Source organism: Salmo salar, chromosome ssa26, assembly GCF_905237065.1.
Source record: "Salmo salar chromosome ssa26, Ssal_v3.1, whole genome shotgun sequence".
Classification (NCBI taxonomy): Eukaryota; Metazoa; Chordata; class Actinopteri; order Salmoniformes; family Salmonidae; genus Salmo; species Salmo salar.
In genome coordinates this window covers 20,343,579-20,356,030 of record NC_059467.1, presented here as the reverse complement: position 1 = coordinate 20,356,030, position 12,452 = coordinate 20,343,579, and the positions used below count along the sequence as shown (strand labels likewise).

The 12,452-nt window shown below is 46.4% G+C and overlaps 1 protein-coding gene across 1 annotated transcript in view; it reads left to right on the top strand.

Moving 5' to 3' along the window:
• Positions 1–7,417, top strand: part of LOC106587351 (PH domain leucine-rich repeat-containing protein phosphatase 2) — a 49,296-nt gene extending 41,879 nt beyond the window's left edge. Inside the window, exons 15-19 of the mRNA XM_014175677.2 lie at positions 2,962–3,092; positions 3,259–3,372; positions 4,199–4,393; positions 4,982–5,213; positions 5,380–7,417. Of these exons, the coding sequence (XP_014031152.1) occupies positions 2,962–3,092; positions 3,259–3,372; positions 4,199–4,393; positions 4,982–5,213; positions 5,380–6,672 (1,965 nt within the window). The 3' untranslated portion in view covers positions 6,673–7,417. The remainder of the gene's footprint in view (positions 1–2,961; positions 3,093–3,258; positions 3,373–4,198; positions 4,394–4,981; positions 5,214–5,379) is intronic.
• Positions 7,418–12,452: the final 5,035 nt, after the last annotated feature.

The window sequence follows — 12,452 nt, the reverse complement described above, 5'->3', positions numbered from 1 at the left end:
TGAAACGTATTTTTCCATATATAGACAGACACACCCTAATAAAATCAACTACATTTGCACTGAGCTAGTCTGATGCTTTAAGCCACTGTTTGATTAAATAATTAAGACACACAAATGACTCAAGAAAGATCCCGATGGTCACACTGTGTCAAAAAAGAAATGACAGCGAGTGCCTGTGTGACTGGTGCACGTTCTCTCTCTCCTCCCTGCTGCAGCAAAAATGCACCACAGCACAGCAAGTGTTTATTGCGCTGTCCATGCTGAAGCTGCAACATAATTACAGCCATTACCTGTTTCTGACTGAAAAGTTCTGTTACCGAGATCTCTAATTTGTTTAGGAAAAACATTCCCTATTCCTTCAACCCTTGCTCTGTTTAAGTGAAACATGTATTCATCACGTGACCAATAGGCTATAGGTCAGGCCCTGTCATAATCACATCAATAAATTGGTTATAACAAATTCTGAACACAGTAACACATGACAGCAAAATGGATGTGGAGGGTGTGAAAAAGAAACTCAAAACAGGCGAATGTTTCCTGGTTGTGTGCCAAACAGTTGCTGTTTAGATTCTAATATTAGATTTTTTTCTGACCATTTAAAACAGTGTAGAAAACACTAAGTGTACCAGAGTCTGTTCTAACGAAAATAAATAAATAAATAAATGGGTGAAGCCTTTATTACAGCAGACTAAAAACAGTTGCATGCATTTGTGAATTGAGGTTTATTTATTGTTTAGTCTAATTATTCAAAGCCCCCTTTGTTATTTAATTTTAAAACTAAAATGCTTGATTGCATTTCAAGCATGAATGTCTCATCTGCTGTGTGATGGCATGAACGAATTGATGATTGATTGATTGGTACAGTAGCCTATATATTGAAATATAGGCCTAAGTAAGTTAGGGTATCAAGACTAAACTGGACACGCTCTTAGGCCTACAGCTCGATGGTGGTTATACAAGGATACTATACCAAGCCTACTAATGACAACAACATTACTTATTATTATAATGATGATCATAATGATAATTGTAATAATAACAATAAGAAGGAGATCAAGGAAAGGGAGGGTATAGGAGTGAGAGCTGGGTGCATATTATGTGTGACAAACAGGTGCTGTTAGATTACAATATAATTTTTCCGCCTGTTTGGAACATTGTAAACAACACTAAATACATTATAAGTAATACCGGTCTGTACTAACCCCAAAAAATTGTAAAGCCTAAATTACAGCATAGCAAAGATTTAAAAACGGACGAATCTGTGAAATTGCTCTATCCGACATTTTGCTGTTGCATGAGGCTTGGTGTTCACGGAATCAGTAGGCTATTAAACAAACACTCAAACAGGCAACAGAAGCAGGATCTACCGTTCAAAAGTTTGGGGTCACTAAGAAATTTCCTTGCTTTTGAAAGAAAAGCAACTTTTTTGTCAATTTAAAATAACATGAAATTGATCAGAAATACAGTGTAGACATTTGTTGATGTTGTAAAAGACTGTTTTAGCTGGAAACGGGCTGATTTGTTTATGGAATATCTACATAGGTGTACAGAGGCCCATTATCAGCAACCATCACTCCTGTGTTCCAATGGTACGTTGTGTTAGCTAATCCAAGTTTATCATTTTAAAAGGCTAATTGATCATTAGAAAACCCTTTTGCAATTATGTTAGCACAGCTGAAAACTGTTGGTCTGATTAAAGAAGCAATACAACTGGCCTTCTTTAGACTAGTTGAGTATCTGGAGCATCAGCATTTGTGGGTTCGATTACAGGCTCAAAATGGCCAGAAACAAAGAACTTTCTTCTGAAACTCGTCAGTCTATTTTTGTTCTGAGAAACGAAGGCTATTCCATGCGAGAAATTGCCAAGAAACTGAAGATTTTGTACAACGCTGTGTACTAATCCCTTCACAGAACAGCGCAAACTGGCTCTAACCAGAATAGAAAGAGTGGGAGGCCCCGGTGCACAACTGAGAAAGAGGACAAGTACATTAGTGTCTAGTTTGAGAAACAGACGCCTCACAAGTCCTCAATTGGCATCTTCATTAAATAGTACCCGCAAACACCAGTCTCAACGTCAACAGTGAAGAGGCGACTCTGGGATGCTGGCCTTCTAGGCAGAGTTCCTCTGTCCAGTGTCTGTGTTCTTTTGCCAGTCTTAATCTTTTCTTTTTATTGGCCAGTCTGAGATATGGCTTTTTCTTTGTAACTCCGCCTAGAAGGCCAGCATCCTGGAGTCGACAAAAAAAGTAGCTTCTCTTTAAAAAAACAAGGACATTTCTAAGTGACCCCAAACTTTTGAACGGTAGTGTATATGGATGATTTGTAAAGACATTTGACAGTTAAGATGGGGTTTCCTCTCTCCTCATTGTTTTTTGACAATTAGGCTAAGGCAAGGGCTGTTTCCTCATCTCTGCTTCTGCTGGCTCCGCCGCATTGTTTTCAATCCCAATATGATGGTTAACTTTTCTATTATGCACATAGCAATATAGGGAAAGGCGTCAATTCTACGGCGCACTGAAGGTTATGTTTCAGAACTGCGGACAGCGACCGTATCCAATGCGGGAGTAAGCGCATTTGTTATAAAAGAATATTGGATTTATTAGTGTTGTACTGTTATTTTTACATAATATAACCAAATACAATTTCAGTATCACATGTCTTAGAGTGATGGACTGTGCCATCCCTGTGGCCTCCGCAATGGATTAGTCCACTGAGACAGGTGTCTTGTGCACTGTTCGACTAAAGAAATCTCGGTCAACCAACAATCGACCAGTCGACTAAATGGCGTCAGTCCTAGTTTGTGTTTTGTTTATGCATATGTCTTTTAGATGTGTATGTCTTTATTACAATGTTATACCGTGTAACCGTGTGTGTTATCTTCTCCCTCCACCCTGTGTGTGTGTGTGTGTGTGTGTGTGTGTGTGTGTGTGTGTGTGTGTGTGTGTGTGTGTTTGTGTGTAGCTGGTGGACTTGAGCTGTAATGAGCTGACTGAGATCCTACTGCCAGACTCTCTAACGGCCACCCTGCACGAACTGGACTTGACTGGCAACAGCAGCCTCTTGCTGGAGCACAAAACACTCAACCTGTTCAGGTGACACACAGAGACCACAGTGTCACGCCGCACAACGAAGTATCAGGCCGCTGGTGTACTTGGATAAGCTATGAGATAAATAATATAACCTGTACTACGCTGTGAATTATGGTTTGGTCCAGTGTGTAATGAGGTAATGCCCCCATCTCTTTGTCTCTCTCCTCAGTCACATCACCACCCTGAAGCTGGACCAGAAGCCAGCCATGACCACCGGGGACTCCCTGGGCTCCTCCACCCTGTGGAACCACGGCTACTCTGAGATGAGCGGACAGAGGAACAAGTGAGCAGAAGGGAGGGAGGGAGGGAGGGCTGAGGGAGAGAGTTACATTATGAGACTGGTTCCATGTATGTGAGAGAGCATCATAAAGTGTATTCTGCCTGAGTGAAGCCCTAATTCATGACAATCTGATGAGAGGGTATAAATGGGATTATGAGATCACGTGTGGTTTTAGAGAGCGCCTTTAAGAAGCATTTCCTCTTTGTCAGGGAACCGCTGTGAGCAGCACTACATTAAATGGTCTGAGAAGAGGATGTGCTTCTCATAGTCCATATCAGCCCGTTTCTTTTCTGTTCTGCCTCTTGGCTGGGATCCTATTTTAAACCCTAACCGGGGCTATAATATGCATGTTACTTAGTTATCTAACTGTACAGCCCCAGCACAGCTTCCACTGCCTGGGTGAATGTCTGTTAGGGCTTGCATCTAGGCCCCTGGGCAGCGGATCTTGTTTAATAGTAGGGAAGGCGGTGAAGCCTAATACTTCCTGTGCATACAATGGGTATAAAGCAGTGTCCCCTGCATCATTGATGGGGGCCCAGTTTGCCTGGCTGCTTCCCTAACAGGGCCTCACAGGGTCATGACCACCACAGTGTTACAGGGGGCCGTGTCTGGTGTCACACTCAGCCCCTGCTGCCTCCGTAGGAATAGGGATCTGTCTCACTGTGTTCAAGTATAGATGAGTTATTCCTGTTTGGCTTGAATTTGAGCAAGATTGAATGCTTATTAGCAAGATTGTATAATGGGATTTACACACAAAATGTAAACACATTTTGTTTACACTTTTTGTGTTTATCTTATCTATACGGTATTTTCTCTTCCTTGGGGACAGGTTGTGTGTGTCTGTGCTGGCAGTGGACCGCTTTGGGGATAGTGTTGAGGCGGCCTATGGCGTCTTCGACGGAGACCGCAATGAGGAAGTTCCTCGTCTGCTGCAGTGCACCATGGGAGATGTGCTGTCGGAGGAGCTGCTGCATTCCAGTGTGGACAGTGTGTACATGAGTAACACCTTCCTCACCTCACACAGGTATGAGCATCATGCATACACAGACACACACCCATTTTGCTTGTATTACTCTAATACAAGCAAAATGTAGGAACATTTCAGTATTCTATGAATCAGGGGCGTAACTTTGGTTTTTGAAGTGGGGGGGGCATCATTATTATTATTATTATTATTATTATTATTATTATTATTATTATAAAAAAATGTATCCAGTTGGATCAACACTCCAAACAACCTACCGCTCCAGGCGTCCGCATGGTCCTAAAGCACACTGTTGCCTCGTTTTGTATCACATTCCAAAGATAAAACTGGGGGGGACAAAAATGCAATTTCAGAATGTGGTGGGACATGTCCCACGCCGTCCCAATGAAAGTTGCGCCCGTGCTATGAATTACTGTTGCCTCTTAGGGAAGACAAGCCTACAATTGTACTATCCTGTGTTCATTTACATTTGATTAACTTAATTCACAACTGCATTAGCTAGTAATTAACATATGCAAATAACATAATGAATATTCATAATGGTCTACTTTTAATGTTTATTTAACAAAGAAGCTAGCTAATTGCAGGGCATCTGCTGATAGTTGCATTCTGGGATGTATGATGCAGGAAACTGGGCATGGCTGGTCAGAAGCTGGGTGCATCTGCCCTGCTCTGCTACATCCACCACGAGCCGTCGGAGCTGGGCAGCTACTTCAGCCTGACGGTGGCCAACGTGGGCAGCTGCCAGGCGGTGCTGTGTCGAGACGGCCAGCCCTTGCCCCTCTCCAAGGTCTTCAGCCTGGAGCAGAGCACCGAAGAGATGGACAGGGTCAAACTCAGCAAGGCGATCATCACTGAGGTACTGTGGAGAGTCAGGCGTGTGTGAATGCACGTCTTTGTGAGGGCCTTTGTGTTCATTAAGATCTACTTGTTAGTTAACGTTTGATGTGATGCCTTGTGCTCAGAGGTATTCATGTGTATTCAAAGTGCAGAGCTGAGTCCCCTCCTGTGTTATTGTGTTGCAGGATAACAAGGTGAGTGGAGTGACATGCTGCTCTCGCCTGCTGGGATGCTCTTATCTGTCTCCCTGGGTGCTGCCCAAGCCATGGGTGCGCACCGAGCCCCTGTGTTCCCAAGATGACTTCCTGATCCTGGGGAACCGGGCGCTGTTTGAGCGGGTGTCCTACCAGGAGGCCGTGTGCACCGTGCAGGCCGTGAGGGACCCCCGCGCAGCTGCCAAGAAGCTCTGCACGCTGGCCCAGAGCTATGGCTGCCGGGACAATGTGGGGGCGGTGGTGGTGTCCCTGCACATCGGGGAGGACAGCTGTACCTGTGAGACACCTCACGCCAATACTGGTACTGAACCCCGGGGACCCCCTCCAACACCCCTCCCCGTCACTGCTCCCCCAGGGGACCTGGCCACGCCCTCCTCCAGCAGTGGCATTGCCTCAGAGTTCAACAGCGAGACTTCGGCCTCGGAGGTGGGGAGTGAGGCGGGCTCCACGGCCTCTGACGAGCACCCCTCCACTGGCCCCACGGCCCGACCTGAGAGGCGCTGTAGCCTCCACCCTGCAGCCACGCTCTGTGCCCCTGTGGGACACGGCTCAGCTGGGGTAGGGGGGCCCCACCAAGTCCTGTTCCAGCGTCAGCCCTCCTGTGCCACCTTCTCCAGTAACCAGTCTGACAACGGGTTGGACAGTGATGACGAGGCTCCCCTAGAGGGGGTCATCTCCAACGGGAGCAAGCTGGAGGTGGAGGTGGACATCCACTGCTGTGCTTTCCAGATCCGTTCTGGGCCAGCTGCGAGCCCCAAGGACCACAACCTGGACAAGACACGCTCAGACTACCCCAATGGAAAGATGCGTCGTCAGAACAGCGTGGTGGTGTCAGCCACTAACGGTTGCCTGCTGGCTGTGTGTGGCAGGGAGATCTCCGACCTGAAGAAGTCCCCCTCCACCTCCAGCCTCTTTGGGAAGAAGCTCTCCAACGGCTCCGTGGTGGCCCCGGAAGATAGCCACAACCTCATCGAGGTAGCCGTGGAGGCCCCTAAGAAGAAGTCGGGTTACTTCACTGCCCCTGCCCAGCAGGACCCCGAGGACCAGCTGGTAGTGCCTCCCAGTCTAGAGCAGGATGTTAGGGAACAGCTGAGGGGCCAGAGTCCTATGGTCCCTGGACCTCCACCTCCTTTCACACCCCCCTCCATCAGAGACCCTGTGTGGGACCACCCTCACCCTCCTGCTCCCATGATGCCCCAGCGGGACCTCGCCCCCAACCCTGTCCCTGCCCTACAGCAGGAAGTTTATGATACTGCCCTCTAGAGGGGGCCAGAGCACAGCGCCACCCTGTGGTAGTCCTGTGACAGTGCCATACCAGGGGGGCAGAGGAGGTCTCTCTGGCACAGGTGGGATATTCCAGTTCAAGTTTCCATTCAGCTCTGTCATGAAGATATGTGGGGCCTTGACTGTTCACACATGAATGCGTTACGTCATGTTAGACGTAGAGAGGTGCTTAGCTAACTGTCTGATGAACCTGGTGGAACTGTCTGAGTATCAGAGCTGAACAGGCACTGAAATCACCACCCATGAAAATAGGTTGTGAAAAGAAGGGGGCCACCGGAGGCCAAAATACCCCAGCCTGAACTAGAATACCTCATGCGTTTTAGACTGCAGAACCTTTTTGCAACATTTCCCTTTACTTGGAAGGAAGGTTAAGTAATGAAATAGTAGAAGAATTCCTTTGAGTGTGTTATCATTCCATTGCTGGGGGCTGCAGGGGCTCCTAGATCCCAGGGACAAGTCCTGTGACCAAAAGGTGAAAAAGTGCCTACTGTAGATCACTCAGCCCCAGATGTCCCTGCCTCCCTGCCTGTGTGTGTATGGAGGGGAGGGGGGGGACATCAGTATTAACGCTGGAGGAGGACATCACTGTGTGACAGTGTCCTCCAGGGGCCACCAATGGTACAGCCACTTGTCTGTCTCTGTCTGTCTCTGTCTGTCTCTGTCTGTCTCTGTCTGTCTCTGTCTGTCTCTGTGTCTGTCTCTGTGTCTGTCTCTGTCTGTCTCTGTGTCTGTCGCTGTCTCTGTGTCTGTCTCTGTGTCTGTCTCTGTGTCTGTCGCTGTGTCTGTCGCTGTCTCTCTGTCTGTCGCTGTCTCTCTGTCTGTCGCTGTCTCTGTTTCTGTCGCTGTCTCTCTGTCTGTCGCTGTCTCTGTTTCTGTCGCTGTCTCTCTGTCTGTCGCTGTCTGTCTGTCGCTGTCTCTCTGTCTGTCGCTGTCTCTCTGTCTGTCGCTGTCTCTCTGTCTGTCGCTGTCTCTCTGTCTGTCGCTGTCTCTCTGTCTGTCGCTGTCTCTCTGTCTGTCGGTGTCGCTGTCTCTCTGTCTGTCTGTGTCGCTCTGTCTGTGTCGCTCTGTCTGTGTCGCTCTCTCTCTCTGTCTGTGTCGCTCTCTCTCTGTCTGTCTGTGTCGCTCTCTCTCTGTCTGTCTGTGTCGCTCTCTCTCTGTCTGTCTGTGTCGCTCTCTCTCTGTCTGTCTGTGTCGCTCTCTCTCTGTCTGTCTGTGTCGCTCTCTCTCTGTCTGTCTGTGTCGCTCTCTCTCTGTCTGTCTGTGTCGCTCTCTCTCTGTCTGTCTGTGTCGCTCTCTCTCTGTCTGTCTGTGTCGCTCTCTGTCTGTCTGTCTGTCTGTGTCGCTCTCTGTCTGTCTGTCTGTCTGTGTCGCTCTCTCTCTGTCTCTGTCGCTCTCTGTCTGTCTGTCTGTGTCGCTCTCTGTCTGTCTGTCTGTCTGTCTGTCTGTCTGTCTCGCTCTCTGTCTGTCTGTCTGTCTGTCTGTCTGTCTGTCTCGCTCTCTCTCTCTCTGTCTGTCTCTGTCTCTCTCGCTCTCTGTCTGTCTCTGTCTGTGTCTGTCTGCGTCTCTCTCTGTCTGCGTCTCTCTCTGTCTGTCTGTCTGCGTCTCTCTCTGTCTGTCGCTGTCTCTGTTTGTCGCTGTCTCTCTGTCTGTCGCTGTCTCTCTGTCTGTCGCTGTCTCTCTGTCTGTCGCTGTCTCTCTGTCTGTCGCTGTCTCTCTGTCTGTCGGTGTCGCTGTCTCTGTCTGTCTGTGTCGCTCTGTCTGTGTCGCTCTGTCTGTGTCGCTCTCTCTCTCTGTCTGTGTCGCTCTCTCTCTCTGTCTGTGTCGCTCTCTCTCTGTCTGTCTGTGTCGCTCTCTCTCTGTCTGTCTGTGTCGCTCTCTCTCTGTCTGTCTGTGTCGCTCTCTCTCTGTCTGTCTGTGTCGCTCTCTGTCTGTCTGTCTGTCTGTGTCGCTCTCTGTCTGTCTGTCTGTCTGTGTCGCTCTCTCTCTGTCTCTGTCGCTCTCTGTCTGTCTGTCTGTGTCGCTCTCTGTCTGTCTGTCTGTCTGTCTGTCTGTCTGTCTCGCTCTCTCTCTCTCTGTCTGTCTCTGTCTCTCTCGCTCTCTGTCTGTCTCTGTCTGTGTCTCTCTCTGTCTGTCTGTCTGCGTCTCTCTCTGTCTGTCTGTCTGCGTCTCTCTCTGTCTGCGTCTCTCTCTGTCTGTCTGTCTGCGTCTCTCTCTGTCTGTCTGTCTGCGTCTCTCTCTGTCTGTCTGTCTGCGTCTCTCTCTGTCTGCGTCTCTCTCTGTCTGCGTCTCTGTCTGTCTGCGTCTCTGTCTCGCTCTCTCTGTCTGTCTCGCTCTCTCTGTCTGTCTCGCTCTCTCTGTCTGTCTCGCTCTCTCTGTCTGTCTCGCTCTCTCTGTCTGTCTCGCTCTCTCTGTCTGTCTCGCTCTCTCTGTCTGTCTCGCTCTCTCTGTCTGTCTCGCTCTCTCTGTCTCGCTCTGTCTGTCTGTCTCGCTCTGTCTGTCTGTCTCGCTCTGTCTGTCTGTGTGACCTGTTGACTGCACAATGGCAGCCGACATGGCTGGCAGGACTGGAAACTGGGCTGACTGGCCTTACTCTGTGGTACAAGGATTCAGACTGTGTATGCTAGAGGCAAGTAGGAACATAACAGCACGACCACTACCACCTACTGTATAACAGATTCTGAACAAGCACAGTGTGTTTTTGTTGGCAGGACAGAAAAGCTCATTGTTGTCTTGGCGACAATAAGTGCTGGTTTGAGTAAGAGGGGTGGTGTGAAGCTCACATGAGTGGCAACATCAATTCAACAGGTGTTTGCTAGAGGCAAGTAGATGGGGTATTGTGAAGGAACAACGGTTCAAGGGGCATGTAGAACACCTGACCTAATGCTGAGGAGGACGTTATCTTACTCTTCTTTCACAGTGTGGAGACAAGCCTTTGTCTGCTCCATATGTTCCATAGCTGTCAGAGGACCTTTGGTTTATACCATCCAACCAACGAGAAAATGGGTTTATCAGATTATGTTTATGTGGAATTTTAGCAAAAATCTACAATATACAATACCCTTATCTACAAATCAACTCACTGGAGCTAATGATTGCTCAAATTTGTGTCCTGGGATGATGCGGATGTGGGTTAAAGTATTGACTGTATTTTGACACACAAAATAAAAACCCAGGTATTCTTATGTATTGGGTCAATGAGACATTAACTTAGACATTACATATCCACCTCACTGGAAAATCAAGTGATGACATCACAATGGGCAAAGCACTTTTGTGTCACGATAAGAGCGAGAAAAAAAAAACGATTGAAAAAAACTAAAGTATTGCGTGTAAGCCATTCATTTTGCATCAGAATTTGAGTTCAGGCTTTATTTGGGGCATTTGCTAATGGTTTTAGTGTTGCTGAGGTATGGAGTGGTCCACAGTATGGCCCTGGCTTTTATCTAGCACAGACATGGTGAAATATGTCAGTCGTAGACATTGCTTTGAATAAAGGCATCTGCATAATATGGGTCAGTAGACTGTGAATATGACATTTCTATAAAGTTGCACTTGTGCTCCGGCGATGTTAGAGGATAGGATACCGCTAACTGACTCATCATTGATATAACAAAGCTGCAGACCAAAATCTATCCCCCTTGTGCCAAACTGCCTAACCCATTCTAAAGAGGACAACAGTCTGACTTAGTAAGAGGGGGCTTGTGGTCTGACTAGAGAATGACCAGGATGTGTTCCTACATGCCGCTGTGAAAAGGCTAGTGGCATGGTTGTAGTGTTGTACTTACCATAGCTGCTTAGCTAGCTACAACCCTCTCTATGCTTGTTCATAGCCTTAATGCAGCGCTGCCAGTCCTAATGATGATGGGGACTGTCTTTTTCTGTTGGTTTTATTTCCTTTAGTGGAGCTGGTTTTGCACTTTGACCTTACGTGGCAAGGTCAGGAGCATAGAACACCTAAAAATCCAATATTTTGCATTATTTTCTCCAAATTGCAGAGGGAGCAAGGCAAAGTAAATGTAAAGTTTCAGGGCAGTAGAACAAGGCTTGGGACCAGAGGGGTGGATTCTAAAGGTTTAGTAGAATTGGCAGTATTTTAGATGCTCAAAAACCTCACAGCGGCTTCGAAATGGCGATTTACATTCTTAACGTTATTGACTGGAATGATTGGTGAATTTGCCTTTCTAAAGCCTGCTTGCTTATAATATGAGATGTATTACGTAAGTCTAATTCACTTATTTTGTCCCAACTTCAGACAAATCTGCTCTTCAAAGGATCGAACACTGTTTAAAGCACTTTGTACATAGGGAGATGAATATATTCAAAGATTGATATTTGAGTATTATGTGAGATATTTATAAAAAATGCACATTAACTCATAGGGCTTGAGTTGTCGTTGTTGTGGCTTCTGTCAGCCAAACATATCATGTCTTCTCTAAGAGAAAGTATCCAATAGAAGTGCTAATAATTCAAAGTCAAGTGTGAGAGAATTACAAAACTGCTTTTTCTGGTGGATGCAAGTTTGTCTTTTAGCACAAAGACAGGCATTGTTCTTCCTTGTTCAAGTCTTAAGGCTTTTTTTGTATTGAGTCATTCTGCTTCCATGAGAGGAACAGCAGCTGGTGTTGAGGGGTAAAAGGTTAGCTCATTCTAGGGATGATAAGTGGCAGAAAGCAGGCCGTTTGAATATTGCTTTGTTTGCTAACGGAAGCCACCTGCTGTGCCTCAGGTGGAAACACAGGTACATGTCAGCACCACAGGTGTGGGTTTGCCCTCCACCCTAAAAACAAAAATAGCATTTCAGGACATACTAAAGAAACAGATTTGAGCTTGCACACATTTTATATTTTCATGTGGCATTTAAGTTGAGAACATAAGAACAGTATGAAGAGGAGATTGTCTTTGATGTGGTTGGTGGAACAAGATAATTCAAAGTTCTCATAATCCTCTTAATGAACAGGAAGTTGGACTTCAAATACACTACACAATGTCGATGATTATGAACATGAATTCCCTCACATCAAATATGCAAAGTGTCACCTGTATATATTACTAACAGGTTACACACCTGACCTGAAAATAGGAGGATCCTTTTTTTCTTAACTATGACAATGAGTAGTAACTGAACATTCTTGTCTGTGTGTGCGTATGCATGTGTGTGTGAATCATGAAGTGCAGTGTTCTGCCATCGTGTGCGTTTTGACCTTTTGTCAACTCTCTCTGCGCAGTGATCCATGTAGAAAAGTTGATCAAGAGGCTCCATAATTGGGCCCTAGTTTGCCAAGTGGGGACCAGCAAAACACTACTAAGCTCTGTGCGTCCCAAATGCACCCATGCTACGTGCTCTAGCAGCCAAAAATGCATTCCGTATGTCAGAACATGCAGATCCTTAGCCAAGTATTATTTGCTATTTTATTTAGTCAACTCTCCCTTGTTTTTGTAAAGAACCAAAAAGTTGACTCCTGCTAACAAGAGCTAGAAACAATATTGATTGAGAAGGTCATTAATCTAGATAGAGGAATAAATGTGCCTGTACATATGCAAACCGTATGTATAGCTACAGTAAGATGGGGCACAGAGTAACAGATCAAGGTGACATCACAATGATGGCAAAGTATTCCCTTTAATTATTTAGTAGAGGAGATCAACTACTGTTCATGATCTGAGTGCACCATAATCCTATATAAATACAGCGGAGTGTGTGTGTGCTAGGGTATGCATATTTAAGTAGGTTATGGTGTCAATGCTTTTCTGATTCAGTT